General features: G+C 42.9%; 2 protein-coding genes across 3 annotated transcripts in view; one reads left to right on the plus strand and one right to left on the minus strand.

Annotated features, from left to right (window-relative positions):
- SLC30A6 (solute carrier family 30 member 6) overlaps positions 1-4793 on the plus strand; it is a 37130-nt gene extending 32337 nt beyond the window's left edge. The window contains exons 15-16 of one of the 2 annotated variants that reach the window (XR_008558497.1): positions 1485-1533; positions 4560-4793. The gene's annotated coding sequence lies outside the window, so the exon portion shown is untranslated. The other variant, XR_008558496.1, reaches the window with a different exon arrangement.
- On the minus strand, positions 1-23113 carry NLRC4 (NLR family CARD domain containing 4). The gene is made up of 8 exons (XM_054728523.1): positions 23086-23113; positions 22387-22647; positions 19622-21616; positions 15088-15180; positions 11916-12086; positions 9134-9226; positions 8385-8552; positions 1-330 (listed from the first exon to the last, which is right to left on the minus strand). The coding sequence occupies exons 1-8, from the start codon at positions 23111-23113 to the stop codon at positions 38-40; spliced, it is 3102 nt and encodes a 1033-aa protein (XP_054584498.1). The 3' UTR covers positions 1-37.
- Positions 23114-26622: the final 3509 nt, after the last annotated feature.

Here is a 26622-nt window from a genome sequence, read left to right on the forward strand (position 1 = left end):
TTCCCCAGAGCATTCATGGGCTCAGGTTGCCCTTTATTTAAGCAGTTACTAGTTTAAATGCACCTTTAATAACACTGACATCATCATCATCAAATTGCCACCCAACAAGCCTAGCTTCTTGCAAAAAAGTTAACTTTGATAACACATGGCCAAGTTTTCTGACTAATGCTGCATCGGGTAAAAATCTTTTAGTGCTGAAGTCAAAAAACACCAATTGCTTAAGATTTTCAAATACACCCATGAAGGTAAGCCATCCATCACTGCTCACACAATTTCCTGCCAAATCCAGCTGCTGGAAGTTTTTCAGAGGGTTCTTTTCAAAAAATGCACCTGATAAAAAATAGAAATTAGTATTTTAGTTGGAAGCAGAACAGTTTTTTGAAGAGAAATGGTCATGTTTGGACCAGTGCCTTACTTTAGAAATTCTCTATAGATAGGGCAGTGATTATGAATGTGGTTCATTGTATTTTCAAGTTACATTATTCCTAAAGTGTAAGGGAATCTGGCAAATAGTAATTAGTATTTAATCAGTATAATTGACTAATGTAATTATCCTATATAATAAAAGGCTAATATGCAAATAGACTGAATGCCAGAACAACTGAACAACCGGTTGCTATGATGTGCGCTGGCCACCAGAGGGTGTGTGCGGAACATGGCAGGTGTCAGCCACGGGAGGATAGTGGACCAGGTGAGCGGGGGTGCCAGACCAAGGCGGGGGTGCTGGTCACTGTCATCGGGGCAAGCCTCTGGTGATTACTGAAAATTCTTTGCTCCCACACGCCACAGTCCCACCCAGCGCTCACATATGTTGCTGGCACCCGGCGCTGGCCCCAATTGCTCAGCTCCATCAGCGGGTGTGAGCGGTGGCTGCCGGCCCCAATCGCCCTTCAGGGCTTCTCTACCTCCCCCTGCTCCTGAGGGGAGATGGGGGCTGGCAGCTGCCTCTCGCATCCTCTGCCAGCACGGCCCCACTTACAACCACTGCCAGTGCTGGAGCCACTGCTCACACCCACTGCCAGTGCCCGGCGCTGGTCCCGATGGCTTGGCACCATCAGCGGGTGTGAGCGGCGGCTGCTGGCCCTGATCACTCCGAGGGCTTCTCCACTTCCCCCTGCTCCTGAGGGGCAATCGGGACAGCAGCTGCCGCTCACACCAGCAGGCGCTGGCCCCAATAGCTCTGTGCCGGAGCGTGGCTGCAGGCAGACAGGACTAGGGGCCGCGGTGGGAGGGGCCAGGAAGGGGTGCAGAGGATGGGCCTTAGATCCGCCCCTGTGCCTACCGCAGCCTAGTAGCCCACGGTTCCTTTCAAGGTGCACGAATTCCTGCACTGGGCCCCTAGTAATTAATATAACTTATAACAATTATTTAAAATAATAGCATCTATAATGTAAATACAGTTGATTTATTTAGTATAATTCCTTTATATTAGCAAACCATTATAAATGAATTATATATTTTTTCCCTTTTTCTGACTCTCCCAGGAAATGGAAGATTGCTTAAAAATTGAAGTGCGAAAGATGCTATTCAATAGTGAGTACTTATTTTCAAAACTGGAGTCAAACTCCCAGCAATCTTAGATCATTGTCTCTTCTGAGAAGCAAACACTACCTGTTGTTTCGTGGGTATGGAATGCCCCTCCCTGTAAACTTGAATAAGTAAGCCTCCTTCAGAATCTCAAGATTTGGGTTTCGGGGGTTGTTCTTTTAACCCTCCCTGGACTCTTTAGGAACCTCCTCCATTTCTTACAGACCAGGGCACTCTAAAGTACCTCCTACAAAGGGAAGGTGGATGTTCTAGCCATGACCTTGAGGTCAAAGATAACTCGCTAAGGAATCGAGGAATAAAAAATGTAGGTTTCTGGGTCTGGAAGACTGCAAAGAGCAGATCCACCCTGGACTGGTAGGACAGGGAAATAAACTTTGTCTTCTGTAAGCCATGGTGTAGTTGGGTCTCGTTATACCAGCTTAGCCTGTGTCCAGCCCAACTCATACATAGGGCCTCACTTTCTCCTCATAAGGAGCCCTTATTTTTTCCTTATAGGTAGCTTTCTCCCTGCTCTTTCTGCCTCTGCCTTTTTCATGTGCTTCCCAGGGTGGCATGCACTCAGTCAAAATGCTGGTTGTCAGTGTCTGTAAGGCTCCTGCCCCAAAGAGCAACTTGTTTTCTCCTTGACTAGAAGACCAGATTTCACCACCTAAAGGGAACTTGAAAAAGAGGAATTTAAAGCCCATTCCACCCTCAGAGGTGAACTATTTATACAGGCTATCTACTAAGGTTTAGGAAAGGTATCAATAAGAACTCTTTGGATACTCATTAGATACTCATTAGAATCCAATGCAAGCACAGGATCTGAGGACATGCATTCTGTTCATGTAATCTGCAGTGTTTTTGTCAACACGATGAGCAGACTGGTCCTGAGGGAAAAGGAATCTGACATTTAAAGCTGTGGGCTGTGGAGAATGGAACTGGCTTGATCCAAATTCCAAGCAGAATCTCAAATGATCTGGGTAGAAGGATTCTGATCCTTGAAGGGTTCCTGTGGAGAGCAGCTACAGCAGTGGTTGGCAAACTCATTAGTCCACAGAGCCAAATATCAACAGTACAGCGATTGAAATTTCTTTTGAGAGCCAAATTTTTTAAACTTCAACTTCTTCTAATGCCACTTCTTCAAAATAGACTCGCCCAGGCCATGGTATTTTGTGGAAGAGCCACACTCAAGGGGCTAAAGAGCCGCATGTGGCTTGCGAGCCACAGTTTGCCGACCACGGAGCTACAGTGTTTGGACAGGTTATGGTCCGAACCTGTGGTTTCACATGGCTAAGTGATACAGGCTGCAGGATGCGCAGCAGGTAAACAAAGCTTGATCAGGTGCATGGAATTGAGTAGATTCAAAACCCACGAGACTAGATTCTAGTGACTAGAACGTTGTAAACATCTTGACCACGCCCTTACTTTGCCTCGTGGAACCTGGCTATAAAACAAAGACTCAGCTTGCAAGCCGTGGCGCTGTCTCTCCTTCAGAGAGGGCAGCAGCATCCCACACAGACCCAGCTTTCTTCTCTTGTCCGTCTTTTCTTAATCCTTCACCGCCCCCTCTCGGGTTCACCAAACCTGGCTTTGCTGGCGCAGCACAGGTTCCTGCATCCTTAAACAAAATTCTCGCATTGCCAGAGCTCTTACCAGTTTTTCATTCGGCAAACATTTTTGAGTGTCTACTGTGTACCACCGATTGTGCTTGCTAGGTGCTCGGGATAGCTGAAATGGGCAGACACAGTCCCTGTCTTACTGGGCTTACAATATAGTGTGAAAATATACATTATAAAGTAGACGGGTGCTGTGGTTATTGATTTCAGAGAGGAAGGGCGAGGGAGAGAGACAGAAATACCAATGATGAGAATCATTCATCAGCTGCCTCCTGCACACCCCTCCACTGGGGATCGAGCCCACAACCCGGACATGTGCCCTGACCCGGAATCAAGTTGTGACCTCCTGGTTCATAGGTTAACACTCAACCGCTGAGCCATGCCAGCCGGGCTATTTTGCCTTTAGTTTTACAGATAATTTCCAAAGTTATCAGGTCCATTTCCTTGCCCCTCATTCCCTGCAGTGAGATTGTTTCATAGTTTGTAATAATACAGTTAGATTGCTTTGCAGTCTGCATTTTGTTCTCAGGTATCTCAGACCTCCTGAACGATTTTTCAGTTTGCATACATTAAGGTTCACTCTTTGTGTAGTAAAGTTCTATGGGTTTTGACAAGTGCACACTGTCATGTATGCACAATTACAGTATCATGCAGAATAATTCCACTGCCCTAAAAAAAAAAAAAAAAAACAGCTGCATCTGTTTAACCCTCTCTCCCCTTCTCCTGAGCCCCTGACATTTTCCTGTGTCTCTTCAAGGCTTAATAGCTCATTTCTTTTTACCACTGGATGATATACTACTGTGTGGCTGTACCACAGTTTGTTCATCCATTCACCTACTGAAGGACAGCTCAGTCACCTTCAGTTGGGGGCAATATTCCGTAAAGCTACTACAAACATGTGCTTGTGTCTCCGTATTGACTAATGAAATTATGTCACTCTTTCTTAAACAGTCTTGCTTGATTTTTACCTATTTTGTTATTCTTTTTAGAGGATCAATTTTAAGCTTTATTAATCTTTATTTTTTTCTGTTTCATTGATTTATACAGGCAGACCTTGGAGATGCTGCGGGTGTGGTTCTCTTAGGGGCAGAAATAGAATAGTGGAGACTAGCTATAATTATAAGAAATATTAATCACGCTCTGTTAACCGTGATGGCTCTGTTCTGATTAGGGAAAGCACATTCTAACCCGGCTGAGAGTTGTACGCCCCAGGACATGGGAATTAACATCGGAATGCAGTCCATTCTCCTTTTCCAAGAACCACCTATCATCCTGGAAAGATCAGCAACCTTGTTGCTGAAGCAATCTGGTCCCTTTGCAACCCCCACCCCTCATTGCCCGTAACCTTGCCTACTTCCCCATGCTTCTAATTCCTACTCTCCTATGTAATCTTTGTCCTTCTACCCCATATAGGCAGCTGACTCCCATACTGCCGGCATTATTGCAATAAACACTCATATGATTCAGCACTGTCTGTGCTTAATTGGCTCAGGTAGTGCCAGGCAGCCTGGACCCATTGGTTGCCCAGTTTCCATTCCAGAGCACCACAATAAAGGGAGTTGGGATCTTTTTGCTGGTGGAGGGTGTTGCCTTCAATATGTAAAGAACTCGACATCTGTGAAGCTCAATAAAGCGAAGTGCAATACAGTGAGGTACGCCTATACTTTTACGTTTATTATCGTGTGTTTACTCCGTGTTATTTTATTTTTACTGGCCTCTTTTTTTTTTCTTTTCTTTGTTTTTTGTTTTTTTTTTAAACTGGCTTCTTAATTTAGAAAGATTCATTTTCAGCCCTTCATCTTTAATGTAAGTATTGAAGGCTATGAGAATTTTCTTCAAGCCCTGCTTTTGCCGCATGCCACAAGTGTTGATATATATAGTGTTTTCTTACCATTTGGTTCTAAATATTTCTGTTGACATTTGTCACTATGAACCTATAGTGTACCTACCTGCCACATTGTGTGATTTTCCCCAGTAGCCTGAGTGTAGGTACCGAAAAAGTGGGAAATTAAGGCCGATCCAGGCTTGGGGTTTTTCCAGGAAAGCACATGTCAACGACTGTATCTAATTTCATACCCCACATCTCATGTTCTCGCTGCATCTCATTAGGCAGTCTTTCTTTAATGAGAGACTGTCTCTCATTACATTTTGCTTCGGTGTGCTACTGCATCCGTATACATGTCCATCACTCAATGTCATTGCCTGAATTGACTGCTGCTACTGTGGGCCAGGGGAGTGTCAGGACTGCAAGAGATGGAGATGGGAAGGGGACCAGGCAATTAACAGGCAGCTAGAGCCTGAATTGGCAGAAATGGTCAAGCATGTCTTTAAGAAAGTGGACATGCTGCCCTAGCTGATTTGTCTCAGTGGATAGAGCATTGGTCTGGGGGCTGAAAGGTTCTGGGTTCGATTCCAGTCAAGGGCATATGCAGGATTGCAGGCTCGATCCCCACTAGGGAGTGTGCAGGAGGCAGCCAATCAATGATTCTCTCTCATCATTGATGTTTCTGTCTCTCCCTCTCCCTTCCTCTCTGAAATCAATAAAAATATGTCTATTTTTAAAAGTGGAAGTGACAACATTCAATTTAATTAACCTGCCATTTGGAGCTATCATGTAATCTTGCCTTTCACAATTACCCACAAGCACTCAGTAAGTCTGCTAGATCCATAATTATACTGGGGTCTTCTGTTATGCTTATTTTTCTCATTTACATATGGAGGCAATAAGGCACTAGGTAATTAAAATCACAGGGTAATTACCACCTAGCTCAGTGTTTTTGGTTTTTGTTTGTTTTTTCACCTAGCTCAGTTTTTTTTAATATATCTTTATTGATTTCAGAGAGGAAGGGAGAGAGAGAAACATCGATAAGAGAGAATCAGCCGAAACCAGTTTGGCTCAGTGGATAGAGCGTCAGCCTGTGGACTGAAGGGTCCCAGGTTCGATTCCGGTTAAGGGCACGTACCTTGGATGCGGGCACATCCCCAGTAGGAGGTGTGCAGGAGGCAGCTGATTGATGTTTCTCTCTCATCGATGTTTATGACTCTATCTCTCTTCCTTCTTCTCTGTAAAAAATCAATAAAATATATTTAAAAAAAAAAAAAGATAAGAGAGAATCATTGATTGGCTGCCTCCTGCATGCCCCCTACTGGGGATCGAGCCCACAACCCAGGCATGTGCCCTTGACTGGACCCTTCAATCCCCAGGCCGATGCTCTATCTACTGAGCCAAACCAGGTAGGGCACCTAGCTCAGTTTTTATTTCATTAAACACACCATCTCCCTCTCTGTTCTCACAGTCCAGGCTCAGAAGTAGGCAGATTAGGCAGTTTAAAGATTTAGAAGATGCTAAAACGTCTCTACCTAAAAATGCCTCTGTCACATGTAATGCTAATTCTACACACTCCCCAAAGGCCTCTTTGAAAAGATACATCCTTTCCAACTCACAGGTATGAGGTTACCTGAGAGGGGTTATTTATTAGCTAACTAATTAGTCTGTCACAGAAGCCACCTGCCTCCAATATCACCTGGAATGGAGGAGGGGCCTGAAGAATGACACCCAGGATGATCTGATTTGATGGATTAAGGGAGTATGTAGGTAGAGCAGATGGATGTGGAGTTAGGAATTAAGGGAAAGTGTTAAGAGAGTTGACTTGGGGTGCTAGGGTGGGGAGCAGAAATAAAGGAAAGGAAAATCTATAACTTAAAGCACTTTAGGGAAGGCAAACCCCTCGGGCAGCCTAAGGACTTAGAGACACACACATCTCTAAGAGAGAAGGTTTTAAAAGAGGAGCAGGTGGGGAGTTAGTGTTGAATGTGTAAAGAGTTTTAGTCGGACAAGATGAAAAGATGGTGATGGTGGTTGCACAAGAATGTGAATGTACTTAATGCCACAGAATTGTACACTGAAAATATGTGCCTTGCAGATAGATGCTAGACCATCTGTGAGGGAAATGAAGAAGGCCGTCGAGGCTGTTTTCACTAATCCTTTGCCTTAGATGGTATAATGGCCTTCAAGGTGGATCCAATGATCCTCACCGCCTAGAATTCACTCCCATGTATTATCTCCTTCCGCACTGACTAGGGCTAACTTGGCTAATAATACGATGCAGCAGAAATGACTGTCCAAGACTAGATCATAAGAAACACTGCAGTTTCCAACTGGTTCTCTCTTGGATCTCTTGCTCTGGGGGAAGTGAGCTACCATGTGGGGAGGACACTCAGGTAGCTTTGGAGAAGTCCAGGGGTGGGAAACAGGCCTCCAGTTGACAGCCAGCACTCACCCACCAACCAAGTGAGGAGCCAGCCACCCAGGAAGCAGACCCTCCAGCAGCCCCAGCCCATATCTGGACGGCGACTTCATGACGGAGCCTAAACCAGAACCACCCAGCTGTGCCGCTCCCAAACTCCTGACTCACAGCAACTGTGAAGTAAGGTCTATGGTTGTTTTAAGCCCCCACGTTTGGGGGTGGTCTGTTCCACAGAACTTGGTAACTAATGCAGGTAGCATGAGGATCCTTCATCAGCTGCCTGAGGCTGGTGCTGTCCAGTCATTTCTATATCTCCATTTGTTTCTGGGATTATATCACAGCTACTTACAGACATTCTGTGCCACCAGTTAAAGTTGCACTTCCTTTATATGTTTTGAATATGCAGCAGGTGATTTAAAAACTTTAGCCAAGATTGGAGTGGCATTGCTGAATGTCAGACAGTTAAGGCTAGGGAAAGCTGTTTTTACATAATACACGTTGTCAAATAATGTAAATACTGTAGCTGAAATGCTTAAAAACCTGAAGGCAGGTCAGTGTTTTAAACCATGTTATTCCTTTAAATATATTTGTACAAAAAAAGGGAGGCAGCCGGGCTGGTGTGGTTCAGTGGTTGAATATTGGTCCATGAGCCAGAAAGTCACCTTTTGATTCCTTGGTCAGGGCACATGCCTGGGTTGCAGGCTCGATCCCCCAGTAGGGGGCGTGCAGGAAGCAGCCAATGAATGATTCTCTCTCGTTGATGGTTCGTTCTACCTACCTCCCTCTCTCTAAAATCAATAAAAATATATTTTTTAAAAGGGGAGGGGGCAAGTAAATAAAAAAGGCATGAAAGAAAGGAAGGAAGGAGGGGAGGGAGGGGAGGGAGGGGAGGGAGAAGGGTAAGAGGGGGAAGGAAAGAAGAAAGAGAAAGTCAATTTAAGAACTTTGCTAGGACCAACCTCTTTTCTCCTGGCTCTGCGTGTGTACCTACCTAGAACCCCAATCTCTGCATCGGTGAGCCTCCAGTTCTTCAGCCCCAGTTTGATGAGTCGTGGGGCCCCCTCCAGTTGTTCCAACAGCCTGGTCAGACTGACTCGCACATCACCACACCAGGGCAGCATCAGCACAGTGAGCTGCTCCAACACGTGCAGCCGGCCAACTTGAGGAACCAGAGACAGTTCAGGAATTGGATCCTTCTCAAAACTGATGAAGGACGCAGTGATAGAGGAGAAGGAGTGGTCTTTCTCTCTGCAGCCTACTCAATGTGCAGTGAGGATCAATGCGCTTTTTGGTTAGTATTTTATGGGAAGTGTTCAAGAATATACAAGCACTATGCAGGATAGTATAATGAAGCTGTGCGTACTAATACACCAACTTTTAACAAACACCAAGTCATGGATGTTTGCTTTATCCTCACCAAAGTCCTTCCCTCTTGTCTTATTCTGAAGTAAATCTCAGACACTAAGTATCAGGTTTTTTTTAAAAAACAAACATAATCACAATGTCTTGATCACATCTTAAAAATCTTATTACTAACTCCTTGAGCCAATTTGTCTTAAGCATGCCCTACTCTCTGACACTGGCTCTATAGAAGGAGGCAAGCAGGTGGAGCCTCAGGTGCAGTGAGCATGTGAAAACTGGTGACTCAAAAGCCGTGGCCTGTGTTCCTTCAGGGCAGTCTAAGAAAGGGCTACCTGACTTCCTTAAGGTGCATCTCTAAGGCAAAATGGTCATTCTTACTCAGTTCACGGAGAGCTTCATTTCCATCCTCTTCCAGGTGATTCTCAGATAAATCAAGAACGCTCAGTTTGGCCAAATTGTGAAGATTCTGAGCTGGAAAAAAAAATTAACCCAAAAGAAAAAGACTATCAGGGTTAATTTTAAAATATTTTTATAAGAATTCTGAGCCCTTGTCTTCTTTGTTGAGAGTATACGAATCTTTATTAGATTTGATTAGCTATTCTCAAAAGTATCTGGCTACTCCCACGACTGTGACCAAATGGACAGATATTTCCTGGTCCTAAATTCTGACCAATAAACTTCAGCCTAAAGGCAAAATGGTCGTTATTACTCAGTAAAACCTGAAGCAGCACGGACTACAGTTGTTATCACTATGGGAAAGTCACTCCGTTTCTCTCAGCCTCCGTGTCTTCATCTTTAGAATGGGGAAGATGAACTAGAGGAAATGTGAGGGTGCTTCCGGTTCTTACATGCTCTTCTCATCAGGAGAGATGAAGGAACAAAAACCAAGGAGATGAGCTGTTCTTTGTGTACCTCAGTCTAGATTATTTTGGTACTTACAGTTGTGATGTACCTCAGTTTAGATTATGTTGGTAGTTATAGTTGTGATGTACCTCAGTCTAGATTATTTTGGTACTTACAGTTGTGATGTACCTCAGTCTAGATTATGTTGGTAGTTACAGTTGTGATGTACCTCAGTTTAGATTATGTTGTAGTTATAGTTGTGATGTACCTCAGTTTAGATTATGTTGGTACTTACAGTTGTGATGTACCTCAGTTTAGATTATGTTGGTAGTTACAGTTGTGATGTACCTCAGTTTAGATTATATTGTAGTTATAGTTGTGATGTACCTCAGTTTAGATTATGTTGGTAGTTATAGTTGTGATGTACCTCAGTTTAGATTATGTTGGTAGTTATAGTTGTGATGTACCTCAGTTTAGATTATGTTGTAGTTATAGTTGTGATGTACCTCAGTTTAGATTATTTTGGTAGTTATAGTTGTGATGTTAATAATAAAAATTTTAGTAAGAACATTAGTCACAAAATGCCACCACTCTAGCTAAGAACTGCTTCTTTTCTTCACTACAGATACAGGTACTCGCCCCCTTCCCAAAGTTCAGTTACCCCACTTCGCTAACTGAAAGAAATCCAAAGAGGATTTTCGCCTTGCTTTTACAAAAAAGGCGAAAAGCAAAAATAGCGTTCAATGTTGGTTTTGCAGAGAGCCTTATAGAGGCATCCAGAGTGGCACAGCCAAGCTCCTTCCTGGGAACTACAGTCCGCATTGCAGCAGCAAGCTGCCAGAGCTTTGAGCTGTGTCTGGGAGCATCTGTGCTTTATCTTGATTTATTGTGCACCTGTTAGCAAGTGTGTCCTAAGGTATAAGAAGAGCCTAAGAGAAGTCATTTTGGAGTCTGGGAATGGTCGAAAATTTTCCATGAAGATGAATGGTAATTGCTTATTTGCTTAATGCCCTATTAGCTTATTGAAGGTTTCACAGGGCCCAGCCAGTGTCGCTCAGTGGTTGAGCATCGACCCATGAACCAGGAGGTCATGGTTTGGTTCCAGGTCAGGCACATGCCTGGGTTGCAGGCTCGATCCCCAGTGGGGGGGTGTGCAGGAGGCAGCCGATCAATTATTCTCTCTCATCATTGATGTTTCTATCTCTCTCCCTCTCCCTTCCTCTCTGAAATCAATAAAATATATATATTTTTAAAGTTATAAAAAATTTATTTAAAAAAAGAAAGGTTTCATAAGAATGCTCTACTTTCTGAAAGTGGGGACACCTGTATTTATCATGGTTGCTTAATCTAGTTGAAGTTTTTCCTATCAAGACTGATTAGAAAAATCTCCTTTAAAAAATTAGTCATTTTGCATGAATTATACTCTTGTGACAATACTAGCTATTATTTTTTAAATCAGTCCTATGAATCCTTTTCTTAGAGTAAAATATATTCTGAAGTTTGGTGCTTTAAAAAACCCACGGACTCCACCTAAAAAGGAGATGGTTGCTATTGTCAGTTCCAAACCTGGCTCCTCCCAGTGGCAGGTGGAGAGTAAGGGAGTGTGCTCTCCATTCTCACGCTCCGAGTGCTTGCCTAGCTTCTCCAATCATGGATTTCTCTAGTTTTTTATTCATATTAGCATATAAGTAATCTCAGTAATTCCTATCTTCTCTGTGTGTGTTTCTTTCTCTTTTCTTTTCCCCATCAGTTTTATATTGTTTAATTTTTAAAGGGTTATACTATTTACCCCCAAAATCTAAATTTAAGAAACATCATAGTATAACATAATCCAGTTTATCCAGTAATATGCAAAGGTTTTTTCATACTTAGTACTCACACTCTTTGGGAACTCAAATACTCAACGCTTATCTTAATGGATATTAACTCTATCTTAACAGGGCAATGGGTAAGAATTAGAAGGCCTGACAGCATTTAAGGAAATCCCTCTCTCCTTCTCAATCTTTTATTTATCCATCCATCCAAATACTTATTAAGCATCAAGCACCTACTTCTTAATTTCTTCCTCTTTACCTTCTCTTAAAATTATAACATCTTCAATTAGTCTGAAGTTCTCTATTATCCATCTATAATCCATTTTTATTCTAATTGTGGAGAAAATCATTAAAAACAGACTAGATATTACCCAGATGTCTTCATTATCTTTTCCAGTTTCTCTAAAAATTAAATTGCTGCTTGAGAGACTTAGCGTGCACGAATTACTATGAAAGCACCACATCTTCTCTCACACTGTTCTCAGTCAATGCCGGCGAGTTACCTAGGGTTTTCACAGCCTTTGCGGTCAGGCAGCAGGAGACTAATTGGATTTCCTCAAGGTCACAGGGTTCGGCTGACAAAGACTTTGCTATATAATCCATTCCCTCCCCAATGTCAGACAAGTGGATCAAACGAAGTAAACACATATTCTTCAGGTTTGTCAGACCTTCAGCTGCAAATAGAGGGAAAGGAAATGCATTAGGAATCCAAGTTAATTTGATTTAACCATAGATGAATGGCTGAAAAGAAGGCAATGAACAATTGCACCGAGCCCTTGCCCTTGCTCTTTCTGTAGAGACCTTGAGTTATAAAACGCCAAAGAGAGCAGATTTTCTTTCAACTCTCACTTCCCTCACTTTCCAGTCTCCTAGGCCATACAATCTCTTTTGTGGAGGTCATTCTCTTGATAGCATGAGAAAATGTATAGTAAATGTGCAGTATTTTAATGGGTATCCATGTGTGCCTTTACCACAACTTTTTTTCATAGAAGTAAGTCTTCTGAGTGAGCACTGTCTCTTTAAACCCTTCAAAAATCTTAGAAGGGGTGGAGGCTGAATTCCAAGGGCAGCATGGGGACGTGAGTTCCTTGGTGTGCTTCTAGGATAACTGTTCACAGCCTCAAAAGAGCCCTGCTGGGACTGCATGATATGGGCCTTCCTGGTGCTTTACAATGAAGAGAAAGATTTATCTTATACCAGTGGTACAGTGAAAACATTCTACAATGTCCCTTGGATTGATTAGGCATACCTTTGTGTCGTTAAAATAGTGCTTGATCTTGATGGTACTCTAACCTAGAGGAAAGAAATGTACTGTTTTTTTGTTTTTTTTTTAAATGTGTTTTATTTTTTTTTACAGAGAGGAAGGGGGAGGGATAGAGTCAGAAACATCGATGAGAGAGAAACATCCATCAGCTGCCTCCTGCACACCTCCTACTGGGGATGTGCCCGAAACCAAGGTACATGCCCTTGACCAGAATCGAACCTGGGACCCTTGAGTCCGCAGGCTGACGCTCTATCCACTGAGCCAAACCGTTTAGGGCAGAAATGTACTGTTTTAGTAATAGCTACCTTGCAGCGCTTTGGGAAGGTTGCGGATAAGGTATGTAATGTATTTAGGATGGTCCTGGCACATAGAAGGTGAATATTAGTTGTTGTCTTGGGGGAACACAGAGCTCAGAGGTTGTAAGCATGAGCTTTGCAGTCAGTTTGGTTCCTGGATCCCGTACTTAATAATTGTGTGAGCGTAAGCAAGTTATTCAACCTTTTAGCTATGGTTTTAGGGATAATTATATCTATGTACTAGGACTATTGAGAGGAGTCAATGAGAAGTACTAGTATGTCAAAGTGCCTGGTGTACTTACTGTCTAACCTATTGCACAGTAACTCTTTGATGAATAGTAAATTTAGACTGGTTTATTCAAGTCCAGACTCTGATTCCTTAATAGTAGAACCAGATTGTCTCAGGTAGGTGTTTTCTCTACCAATTGGTGAGAACTTGGGCAAGTCAATAAACTGTTCTAAGTTCCAGTAGCAGTAGAATAGGAGTTAGCCCCACCAGTGTGGTTCAGTGGTTGAGCATCCACCCATGAACCAGGAGGTCACGGTTTGATTCCCAGTCAGGGCACATGCCTGGGTTGCAGGCTTGGTCTCCAGTAGAGGGTGTGCAGGAGGCAGCCAATCAATTATTCTCTCTCATCATTGATGTTTCTATCTCTCTCTCCCTCTCCCTTCCTCTCTCTGAAATCAACCCTATATAATAAAAGGCTAATATGCAAATTGTCCCCTCAACCTGGAGTTTGACCGTGAGTTCAACCAGGGGGTGGGGGCAGTAGGCCAACCACCCCCGGCCCCTCCACCCAGCCATCCCAGCCTGATCAGCCCTGATTGGGATGGGCCTGCCTAACCCCGCCTGTGCACAAATGCGTGCACCAGGCCTCTAGTAATAACATTTAAAAATTAGCCAAAACCGGTTTGGCTCAGTGGATAGAGCGTCGGCCTGAAGACTCAAGGGTCCCAGGTTCGATTCCAGTCAAGGGCATGTACCTTGGTGTTGCAGGCACATCCTCAGTAGGGGGTGTGCAAGAGGCAGCTGATCGATGTTTCTCTCTCATCGATATTTCTAACTCTCTATCCCTCTCTCTTCCTCTCTGTAAAAAATCAATAAAATATATATTTTAAAAATTAAAAAATTAAACTAGATGTTCTCGGGCTCCTTTAACCTCTCATATTCTGTGTAACTCACAGGCATGCAGTAAATGTTCACTGAACACTGAATTAATTTGATTATGCTTATGGAAGCTATATAATGAAAAAAAGTCAGTCATGCTTTAATTATAGGATAGGGTTGTCTTTAGGCAAGCAGAATGAAAACAAACAAGGCTGAGGAGCATTTAACTGAGGTCTCAAATGTGGGTGGGTAGGGGGAAGAGCCAATAAAAGAAAAAAAGGAAAGAATGACACCCCCCAAAGCTGTTAAAAATCAGCTTCAAACGGAAACCTCCCAGTCCTAGAAGGCAAACCACATGTTCTGCTTGTGTTTTTCCTTGATCCACATTCATTCTTGTGTTCCATTCTACCTTTTAAGATTTATTTAATTATAAAACCACTGTATAATCTTTTTAATATTGTTTATATGCTTTAAATACAAATATAGCCAATAATTTCTGAAGCTTTTCTTAATTATAAAGCTACAGTTTAAACATTTACATTGTTTCTATGCTTTAAATGTAAGCAGAGCCCTAGCCGGTTTGGCTCAGTGGATAGAGCGTCGGCCTGCGGACTGAAGGGTCCGTGGTTCAATTCTGGTTAGGAGCACATGCCTGGGTTGTGGGCTCGATCCCCAGTAGGGGGCGTGCAGGAGGCAGCCAATCAATGATTCTCTGTCATTGATGTTTCTATCTCCCTCTCCCTTCTTCTCTGAAATCAATAAAGAAATATATATATATTTTTTTAAAATGCAAGCAGAGTCGGTCAGCCAGGAAGATAAAACATATTCTGTATTCTTTTCTCCAAAGGGTTATCATCTAGTAGTGTACACTTTACATAAAATGGCGCTATCGGGTGGAGAAAAGTGTCCAGGAAAACTGGTGCAGTCACAAATGCATAAAGGCATCCTCGCCACTGTTCTTATTCTCAAACTTACATTAATAAAAAAAAAAGAGAAAAAAATCTAACCTAGTTTTATAGCATCTTCCTCATTCATCTTAATGTTATCCAGCATAAGCTTCATAAGATTCTTCAAATTTCCCAAGCTGTCCGTGAGACCACCTGCCAAAAGAAAAGAAATTGGACTTTGTTCAGCTGTCATTTATTAAATTTTTATTACCAATGAAAAGATTTTTGTTGTTACCATAGGCAAGAAATGCTCATGAAACTGACACCAAAATGTATGGTTTTTGGTCAGAAATGGGCATCATCTTTAGCTAAAAGCATGTTCTCCAAATATAATGCAACCAGACTGGAAAACAGTAGCATAAAGATAATAGGGAAATTACCAAACACTTGGACATTAAACAGCATACCTCTAAATAAGCATAGATCAAATAGGAAGTCTCAGGGAAAATTAGATAATATATTTGAAAAACACAAAAATAAAACTATAATATCAAAAGCTGCAATTAACCTACTATTAAGAGAGAGGTCTATAGTATTGAATGCTTATATTAGAAATAAGGAAAGATCTCAAATCAATAACTTAAACTTACTACTTAAGAAACTAGAGGAAGAAAACAAAAATAAACCCAATGCAAGAAGAAGGGAGAAATTAATAAAGATCAAGGCAGAAGTAAATAAAAATTGAAAACATAAACAGCAGGAAAAAGCAGTGAAAATGTATCTGAAAAGATCAATAAAATTGAACAATTCCCGGCGAGACTTACTTACAGGAAAGGAGGAAAAACAAATCACCAATATCAGAAATAAAAGAGAAGATATCACTGCAAAACTGCAGATGTTAAAAGGATAGAGAATAATATAAATAAATCTACACACATGAATTTGACAACACAGGTAAAATTGCCCTATTTCTTGAAAACCACAAACTACTAAAACTCACCCAACATGACATAGGTAACCTAAAGAGCCCTATAAATCTATTAAGAACATAGTTTAAATTTTTCTAAAAAGAGAAATCTGCAGGCCCAGATAATTTAACTTGCAAATTTTACCAAACATTAAAAAAAGAAATAAACCAATTCTATAAATCACTTCTAGAAAATAGAAGTAAATGGAACAATTCCCAACATATTTTATGAAGCTCCACTAACTAATATGAAACCCAGATGAAGAGGATAAAACAAAAGAAATTTTCAGACCAATATCACTCATGAGAATAAAAGCAAAAATCTTCAATAAAATGGACTCCATACAGAGAATGCAGAACTATTTCAATATTTGGGAAGCAATCCATGTAATTCACTATAACAGTCTAAAGAAGAAGAACTACATGATCTTATAAATTGATGCAGAAAAAATATTTGACACAATCTAACATCCATTCATCATAAAAATTCTCAGCAACCTAGGAACAGAAGGAAACTTCCTCAATCTGATAAAAGCCATCTACAGAAAAAAACTACAATTAACATCGTACTTAACGGTGGAAGTCTGAATGCTTTCACCCTAAGATCAGGAACAAGGCAGGATGTTCCCTCTCAATTCTCATATTCAATATTGCACTGCCAGTCATAATCAGTGCAATAAGGCAAGAAAATTAAATAAAAGGAATACAAATTTTAAAGAAGGAACAAAACTGTTCTTTTTTTGGAGGTAACATGATTGTTTATGATAAAAAAATTTCAAGGAATCTACCAAAACAAGAAAACAAACAAAAAAACTTCCTAGAACTAATAAGTGAGTTTAGCAAAGATATAGAATACAAGGTCAACACACAAAAATCAATCTTACTTCCATATAGTAGCAATAAATGGCAACCAAATTATTTTTAAAATACCATTTACAATAACTCCAAGCGAATGAAAAAGTTAAGTACCGCTATAAACCTAATAAAACATATACAGGATCAACATGATGAAAACTATAAAATGATGCCAGCCCTAGCCAGTTTGGCTCAGTGGATAGATCATCGGCCTGCGGACTGAAAGGTCCCGGGTTCGATTCTAATCAAGGGCACATGCCTGGGTTTTGGCTTGATCCCCAGTACGGGGCAGGGCGTGCAGGAGGCAGCCAATCAATGATTCTCTCTCATCATTGATGTTTCTCTCTCTCTCTCCCTCTCCCTTCTTCTCTGAAATCAATAAAAATATTAAAACAAAACAAAATGATGCTGCCGAAACAGGTTTGGCTCTGTGGATAGAGCATCGGTCTGCGGACTGAAAGGTCACAGGTTCAATTCCGGTCAAGGGCATGTACATTGGTTGCGGGCACATCCCCAGTAGGGGGCGTGCAGGAGGCAGCTGGTCGATGTTTCTCCCTCATCGATGTTTCTAGCTTTCTATCCCTCTCCCTTCCTCTCTGTAAAAAATCAATAAAAAAAAAAAAATTAAAAAAGATGCTAAAAGAAATCAAAGAAAATATAAATAAATGTAAAGAGAAACCATGCAAATAGATTGAAAGATTCAACATAATATAAATGTCAGTTCTCCCTAACTTAGTCTATAAATTTATTTTTTTAATATATTTTATTGATTTTTTTAATAAAGAGGAATAGAGAGTTAGAAACATCGATGAGAGAGAAACATCAACCAGCTGCCTCCTGCACCCCCCCACTGGGGATATGCCCGCAACCAAGGTACATGCCCTTGACCGGAATCAAACCTGGGACCCTTGAGTCCGCAGGCCGACGCTCTATCCACTGAGCCAAACTGGTTAGGGTTAATCTATAAATTTAATGTAATTTCAACCAAGATCCCAGAAGGAATTTTTGGTGATATAATCAATGTAAGTCTAAAATTTACATGGAAAGGCAAAGGAACTAGAATATAAAAAAGACTTTTGAGAAAGAAAAATAAAGTTGAATAACACCAAGACGTGACACCAAAAGCATGATTCACAAAAAAAGAAACAGACTGCAACAAAATTGAAGACTTTTGTTCTATGAAAAACACTGTTAAGAGAATGAAAAGACTAGCTATTCAGGAATAAAAAGGTGTGAGCTAGGAGGATTCTGAAGAGGCTTGGAGGGCAAAAGTAAAAACCAACCTTGGGTATAAACAGCAGTGAAGTGGATTTTATCCATAAGAAGGAATAAGCGCTGATCACAAACTCAAAAGTCAAAAGGGGGGAAGGATGTCAAAAAGGGCCAGGGAAGTAGAACAGGTGGACTCTGCCCAGCTGGAGAGTTAGTGCCTAGTCCGAAGAGCACTGGAGCAGATCACAGGCTCTAACAAACTGTTACCAAATGAGGACATGGGCCCTCAGTTGTCAAAGCAACAATTTTTAAGAGAAATAAAAAACCTGTGTTTTCTCATGATGGCTCCCAATTTCAAAAAGCTGGCAACTCCTTCCGGAAGAAGAGCCATGGCTGGGGGATGAGGAGGACAAGGAGACTTTTCACTCTAGATTGTTTTATCATTGGGACTGTGTGCATATACTACTCAAACACTGGATTTTAAAAATTAAGAACAAAACGTGAAACAGAAAATTCTAAACACAGTGCAGGCCAGTCCAGCACATAGGCGACCAGTGTGCGTGATCGTGACAAAGGAATAGCCATGAAGAGGGGAGAGTGAGCCTCCTGGCATGGAAGGTAGTCGAATAACGTCTGGGTGACTCTCTAGAATCTTACAGAAGGCATTCCTGCATCGAGTAGGAGGTTGCAAAAATTATTTGTACCAAAGATTCTAGATTCTTAAATCACAGCAGATCTCCTCTGCAGGTGACAAGTGAGGTGGAGCACCATGGGACGTCACTTGTGAATGAAAACTAATTTTACTAGAAGATGACAGTCAAGTAGGGCGAGGCCCCTGCCACGTCTTCACACCAGGCAGCAGCCCTGCTCCTGGCCACAGGGCGGGTCTGCACAGCGAGGCCAGACACTCGTCTTTAGTGTGACTTTGAATTTGGGGAAAACTCCCCTTTGCCCAAAAAGATTGCCCCTGCATGTGTGTGTCTGGAGTCTGAAATTCATGGTAAACAAAAATCCGTTCCCCAAATCTCTTTTCAAAATGAACAATACTTGGGGTGGAGATGGGGCTGGGTTTGTTGTGCAATTTCCTAGATAAGAATCTAGTGACACAATTAGCCACTAGCTCCTGCAGGTGATTAGTTTACAGGCTGGATTTCCTCCCAGACTTGCTGCGGGGAGGGGAGCTCCTGGCAGGGAAGCAGTGGATGCTGGGTGGAGATGGAGATGCTGAGAAGGGGGAGAATTCACTTAAGATAAGCTTATCCGCTGTACATGGGGGGAGAGGGAGAGTGAGGAAGTAGGTTTACAGTTGTGAGTACATGAAACACAGAGTACACACACACACACACACACACACACACACATGCAAACACACACTTTGCGATATAAACTAGACAGCTACTCAAACTATGTAGCTTCAGCCCTGGACATCCTCCCTAGGGCCTCCCAACCGGACAGCCTTCCTCCCACACGGATCCTCCTCCAGTCCTCCCACCTCCTTCTCAAGTCCTGGCGCCTGGGAGAAGCTATTAGAAAATGTAAAGCAAAACAGTACGCTGTCTAACATTCCCACGGTACTTAGCCAGGTTCCATTACGGCTTCCACTGCTGAGGTTGACCATACCTGGCAGCCGCTGAGTCTGTAGGTTGCGAATACTCAGTGTTTTCAGGTTTGCCACGGAAGTGATGTGCTGCTCGTCCTCTATGGTGAGGGGACTGGCTTCCACCACGAGGGCATGAATGTGCTTACAGGTGCTGAGGACCAAGCTGAGGCTTCCGGCCACACCGGCGCACCTCTTAATGGACAGCCGGAGGCTGGTCGCGGAGCTGAATATCTTCCCCAGGTATTTGACATCTTGCTTATTCAGCTTGCTGAAATCCCGGAGTGTGACCTCCAGAGTCTTGAACTCCTGCTTCCAGTTGAAGAACAGAGACACAGCCCTGCTGGGAATGTAGGTTCCAGAGGACTCCTCCTTGTGGGTCCTGCTCGTGGCCTCCGTGGGCTTGTCCCACGAAACTGTGGCTCCCCCGTAGAAGTCCAGTTTCACGAAGTCCAGGGCGCTTGCACAATTAGGCAAGTGCTCAAAGAAGTCAAATAGGTAATCGGGGATGTTCTCTGAGTTGATATATAAGCTTTTACCACGAAAGAAAGCTTCAAATTCTTCACTCAGGTCTGCCTTGGATATGCTCTCATGAAATAAGTTGATGCCACACTCTGTAAAGGAACTGATGTTGATGGCTTCCAGAATTTCTTGCACAGTGGTGCTTTTCACATTTTGCATCGATTCCTGCCTCCAGAGAGGCCTCTTGGTGCTGGAGAAGCTGGGGAGGCTGCCATGTTGGCGCACGGCTGCCAGGTGTTTCAGGACGGTCCTGGTGGCTTCGGTGGAGGATCCGCACGTGTACAGGAGCAGGTTGCTATACTTGGATGTAATATCTGAAATGGAAACCATTTTCTGCAAATGACCGTTCCCCTTGGTCACCTCCTCTGGCTCCCGAGATGCCAACAAACTGCTGAGCCGGCGTCCTGCTATGTACTCCTGGAATGACTGATGAAAGAATTTATACGTTGGCTTGAACCGTTGAGCCGTGTATTTGCAGAGGAGGCCAGCTGTCAGTAGGACATCCTCGTTCACACCGCACACATCCTTCGGTTCGAAGTCAAACCTGCGGTTGAACACGCCCTCCAGGGCCAGGTCTCCACAGTGGTCCAGGCTCTGGGTGAGGTCACTAGCAGCCACCCCTTTATGTCTGTGCTTGTTTTTTTGTATGAGCAGGTCATAGAAGGTACAGAACAGCGTTGTTTGTGTGTGGGAGTGGAACTCACTCTCCCCCATCTGGATTGCACAAGTGATGACCACGAAGAGTGGGGTCTTCATCAGATTCCGCATGCACCTGGACTTCTGAATGTGCAGCAACAAGCCCTCTGCATGCTCCCTGATCAGCACTTCCCGGATGAGAGCCTGTGCACTCGCCTCCGTCATATCCCCCACCTCTGCAGTCAGGGCCCCGAACTGCCTGATGTGCTTCAGGCTCTCGGTGGTGGTGGTGACCATGACCATATTCTTGAAGCGGTGGTTTTCCTTTATGAGGGCTTCGATTTCCGGGCAGTTCTGGACCTTGAACTCGTTGTAGCCATCCAGGAGAAAAAGAACCCTCTGCCGGAGCTTCAGCAGCATGGCCATGAAAGTCTGCTTTCTGATCGCGTCGGGGACATCCAGGAGTTGGTCACACAAGGTTTCAAAGAGTCCACCCTGGGCCCGGCTCAGACGGAGAAAGAAGACTAATTTGAACTTGGTCAGGGCCCCGCACTTTCCCGAGGCCCAGAGCATGGCGATGCGCTGTAGCAGAGTGGTCTTCCCTTTGCCCGATTCCCCTTCGATGATGCAGGGGCTCTGAAGAGTGTCCAGCAGGCCACTCAGGGTCAGCTGGTCCAGACGATGATGGTGTTGGTCCTTCCTCCATAGAACGGGTTCCGTGAAGGTGCTTTTCAAATTAAAAATAATGTCAATATCTTCACCCAGGGGATAGAAGTTCAGAAAATAGGGGGACTGGTATAAATCTTTTAAATCTTGAGCCAAATCATCTAAGTCTGCTTCTGACATCTGATGAAAAAGGCCTATTGGAGAAGAGGTGAAATTATTTTTTTATTTTATTTTTTTTTTTGAGAAGAGGTGAAATTAAAGAGGACCCAGTTCTGTGTCTCCCCAGAGCCCAGAGTTCAGGAGAATGAGAATCTTCTACTGATGGTTTTCATTCCCTTCCCCACTTCTCAGCTGACACAAGAGCTTCCAAATATTTATTCCTGCTTTTCCCTGTCACCCTTTACCCTTCCTCCCCTCTTGACTTCTGTTTCCTCCTTTCCGCCACCAACTCTTGTAGCAGCTGATTGGAAATGGGAGGAGTCTGTGTCTGGGTTAAGAAAAGTGCCTGAGAACAGTGGGAAGATGGCTGATCAGGCCTTAACCTTGATTAAAATCTGTCGTGAAGTAATTTACCAGTTAATGAAATAAAAACTAAATTAATGTTTCACGAAAAGCAGAATCGTGCTTCTTTAGTCAGTCAGGCTTTCTTTACCCCGGCGCTTGGATCATGGGCTGGTGGAAACCACTACGGCATGGACTTCTTAGGTGCCTCTATTGTCCAATTTGGTTTTGAAGTGAGGCTACCTCTAAATCATCTATTCCCCGACCCTGGAGTCACCTATTGCCTTCACCGTCAAGTGATCTAACGGGAGTTTTTTCTGAGAGTGCCTGAGCTTTTCCCTACCATGGACACCACCCAGGGATATGAAGAGGGAGGAGAGCAGAGGCTCTGTCATGGGGATCCTGGGTCTTCACCGTGGTTTAGTCTATTGGTGGAACAGATACAAAGCAATCTGATACTTACTTTGTCCATTCAAGTCCTGAAATAGAGGATAGTCCCGCTTTTCAAGGGATTTAAGAAAGAGGTTACAGGCTTCTGAACCCTTCTTCAAAATCATGTGAATGATCCCTCTGGCAGCATCCTGCTCGACCTTCTCGCAGCAAATGATGTTTACTTCTTCAAAATTCAGAACGTTCCACACAAAGAGCTCGTCCACAACTTGCTTTATCACAGTCATTCCCATCCTTTGAATGAGGGCTTGACTGTTCTCCTTAATGAAATTCACTGAGGAGATGGGGAAATATATACGTATTTATTCACTTGTATAAAATAGGAATGCAATGTTGCCAGAGCATTAGGGTCATGATCCTCCCCGCCCCTTTAGACCCATCTTGAGTTATGGAGATGGCAAATGCTTGAATTCCAGGCCCTCAAGAAAAGCCCGGCAAAGCTCCTTATCCCTAACCCCTTGGTGAGCAAGATGGTGTTTCTTCGGTAATAAAGTAAGATGAACAGTTTTATTTCCCAATATAAAATGGTCCCCAGTAAAATCACAGTGGGCATTAGAGGAAGGAGACTGGCCTAGGTAGGGTCTGCCACTTGCTATTCTCTGTGGAACCTTGCCAAGTTGCTAAACCTCTCTGAGCCTGTTTCAGTGCTGTGCTGCTAACCGCTGAACACGCTGGCTCTCTGGGGGTAAAGGCCCTAATCCGTAGCACTTACCAATCTCCACGTTATAAATACCCACCATGGTCGATTTCAAGATAATAATGTATGTTAACTGGGTAACAAAAGTCCTGAAAATTCAGCAACAAGGTCTCACAAAACAGTAAGAGCCAGCTCCAGTGCACCACTAGTTCCTTATCTGTACAATGGTGTTGAGAACAGTGTTTAGCTTTCGAAGGTGTTATGAGAATTCATGTATAGTATCTTATACAAAGTGATAGCTCAATATATGTTAGCCACTATTTTTAGGCATGATCCAGCTGTTATCACTGACAGGAGTAGCATTTTTTATCTGCCAAAGATTTTGGTCTTTGCTGAAGTGTATCACTGAAGAATAGTTAGTTGTCTGTCTCCAGGATAAGCCTTCTGACCTCTAGAAGTCCCTGGGGAAGCTATGCCATTTCTGTCAAATGCAGACCATGCTGCACCCAGGCAGTCCATGACGGCTCGGTGAAATGTCTCCCTGGTTTTTTACTCTTAGACACTATCTGCGCCCGTTTTCTTCCTGGGCGAGGCTGCTCCTGGTTTTCAAATCTTCATGGATTCATCCAAGTAGATAGGATCCTCCCGGAGGACCTGTGGCTTCTCTGGTCTAAGATGCACCATCAGGAAATCCGACCCTGAGGATCCCACCCCAACTTGCCTTTCTCTATGTCACAAATCTCTGCTACTAACCTCAGCTGGGATGTTACTACATCCCTGTCTATATGTCCTGTTTGCCAGTCTCATCTGTTCTCTGGCTTCTACATTCTCTGTATGGAAATGACCTCTAAGTCTGAATCTAGTCGCAATCTTCATTTTACAGCTGAAGAAATGTTGCCTCAGAAAGGCCTAGAGTCTTCCACAAGGTTACAAGACTAGTCTTTTGGGTTTTGTGTGTGTGTGTGTTTGTTTTGTTTTAAATATATATTTTTTTATTGATTTCAGAGAGGAAAGAAGAGAGAGAGAGAGAAACATCAATGATGAGAGAGAATTTTGGATCTGCTGCCTTATGCACACCCCACACTGGGGACTGAGCCCACAACCTGGGCTTGTGCCCTGGCCAGGAATCAAACCCATGACCTCCTGGTCCATAGGTCGATGCTCAACCACTGAGCCACGCCACTGGACAAGACTAGTCTTTTGGATGCTACCTTTCTTCAGCTGTAAAATTAAGACATTGACTTTATTAAAAAGTCTCGTGAAAAAGACTGAATAAAGTCACATACATTAAAATGTTTTAAAATTTGAAAAGTATACTGCTATATAACTATCAGGTGTTCTTATTAATAACCATGGTATATGTTCCTGTGTACTACCATACCCTCTCTTATCAAGTAGTTATGTGAAAACAATGCCTCTTATTCACTCATTCTTTCTTTCTTTCATTCAGTATTCATTCTTACCAGAATACCTGTTTCTAGACCAGCAAGGTATAGTAGAATTTTCTACGATGATAAACATGTTCTATATTTCTGCTGTCCAATAGAGTAACCATTAGACACATGTGGCTATTAAGCACTTGAAATGTGGCTAGTGTGCTCATGCAACTGAATTTTACATTTTATTTATTTAAATAGACATGTGGCTAGTGGCCATTGCATTGGATAGCACAGGTCTATACCCAGTAATCAAAATGGAAAGAGTTGCCCGACTGGCATAGCTCAGTAGTTGAGCATCAACCTATGAGCCAGGAGATCATGGTTTGACTCCTGGTCAGGGCACATGCCTGGGTTGTGGGCACAATTCCCAGTAGGGGGCATGCAGAAGGCAGCCAACTAGTGATTCTCTCATCATTGCTGTTTCTCTCTCTCTCCCTCTCCCTTCCTCTCTAAAATCCTACATAATAAAGAGGTAATATGCAAATTGACCATCACATCTTCGCACAAGATGGACGCCCCCATGTGGTCACAAGATGGCTGGCAACGGAGGGCAGTTGTGGGTGATCAGGCCAGCAGGGGAGGGCAGTTGGGGGCAACCAGGCTGGCAGGGGAGTGGTTAGGGGATGATCAGGCTGGCAGGCAGAAGTGGTTAGGGGCAATCAGGCAGGTAGGCAGGCAGGCGAGCGGTTGGGAGCCAGCAGTCCTGGATTGTGAGGGGGATCCCTGGATTGTGAGGGGGATCCCAGATTGGAGAGGGTGCAGGCTGTGCTGAGGTACACCCCCCACCTAGTGCACAAATTTTGTGCACTGGGCCTCTAGTATATATATATATATATATATATATATATATATATATATATATGAAAGAATTACATTTTGGTTGCCATGTGAAACACCATGTTTCTTCACAATGCACTTGATAGGTACAGATCTCTGCTATCTGGCTGGGAGGTTATGCTAATAGGTGATGACAGAGGACCAATATTTAAAAACACACCTGATTGCTCTGTGTAAGTCCTACCTTTTATCATGGGCTGCCAGGTGTATAACTGAATTCTCAAACCCACAAAAGAATATTTATGGGGAATACCACATATAACTCATCAGAGGAAGGAATGAATTGATTTTTCACTCAATATCATTTGGTGGCATACTATATAACCAGACAGATTTTATTTCTGGTATACTTACTTGTTCTGAATAAAAGCTTTCCACCCTTCTATAGCTCAATAGACGGTATTATTTCCAAATGGACCGTTCAAAGATAATCCCAGTATTCGCTTCCTTGTTCTTTAAACTGATCCTCATTCTGTAAAACTAACAGAACCAGAAATTATCAGGTAGCAACCATAGTCACTTTTGTACTTATTCTCCCCGCCCCCACACACACACCCAATAAGGACATAATATACATAATATTCAACATCTGTTGTTTTTTCATTTACTACATATTTTGAGATCTTTCTATATCAGTTAAGTATTAAACTGCCTCATTTTAAAAATTAACCTCATTGAACCAGAACCGGTTTGGCTCAGTGGATAGAGCGTTGGCCTGCGGACTGAAGGGTACCGGGTTCGATTCCGGTCAAGGGCATGTACCTTGGTTGCGGGCACATCCCCAGTGGGGGGTGTGCAGGAGGCGGCTGGTCGATGTTTCTCTCTCATCGATGTTTCTGGCTCTCTATCCCTCTCTCTTCCTCTCTGTGAAAAATCAATAAAATATATTTAAAAAATTAACCTCATTGAGACACATGACAGAGGTGGAAAAAAATCATGAAAAAAGTATAGGATTCTACAAATTACTTCTTAAATGCTTAAAATCTTACTCTACTTTCAGAAAATCTGAAACTGAAATTTGTAGACCATACATTATGTTTTGTAGAAGATGATACAGAATTCCAATCATTCAGTGAGTCAGATAGTGTATGGAGGGCTAGAGAAAAGGAGCCATTGTTTGAGCAAGATTTAGGAGGTGGAATGACCAGACTACATCAAACTGGGTAAGAATGAGGGAGGCAGCTAAGTGTTTTGGCTTGGGTGACAAGTGGACAGTAGCTTTGTTACTGAGAAGAGAAGTCGGGAGGTGGGGCAGTTGGAGGTGTCCAGTCCAGTGGCATGTTAGAAGAAAAAAAAAATTACAATAAAAAAACCCATACCCAGAGGAAAGACAAAT

The sequence above is a fragment of the Eptesicus fuscus genome, chromosome 16 (genome assembly GCF_027574615.1).
Source record: "Eptesicus fuscus isolate TK198812 chromosome 16, DD_ASM_mEF_20220401, whole genome shotgun sequence".
In the NCBI taxonomy this organism is placed as follows: Eukaryota; Metazoa; Chordata; class Mammalia; order Chiroptera; family Vespertilionidae; genus Eptesicus; species Eptesicus fuscus.

Bases quoted from the DNA above. Each gene is read 5' to 3' on its own strand.
- NLRC4 (XM_054728523.1), bottom strand. From the start codon at position 23,113: ATGGTGGGTATTTATAACGTGGAGATTG. The intron at 22,648-23,085 runs GTAAGTGCTACG...CCATCTCCTCAG, and splicing joins TATTTATAACGTGGAGATTG to TGAATTTCATTAAGGAGAAC. The intron at 15,181-19,621 runs GTATGGTCAACC...TTCTTTTGGCAG, and splicing joins ACAGACTCAGCGGCTGCCAG to GTGGTCTCACGGACAGCTTG.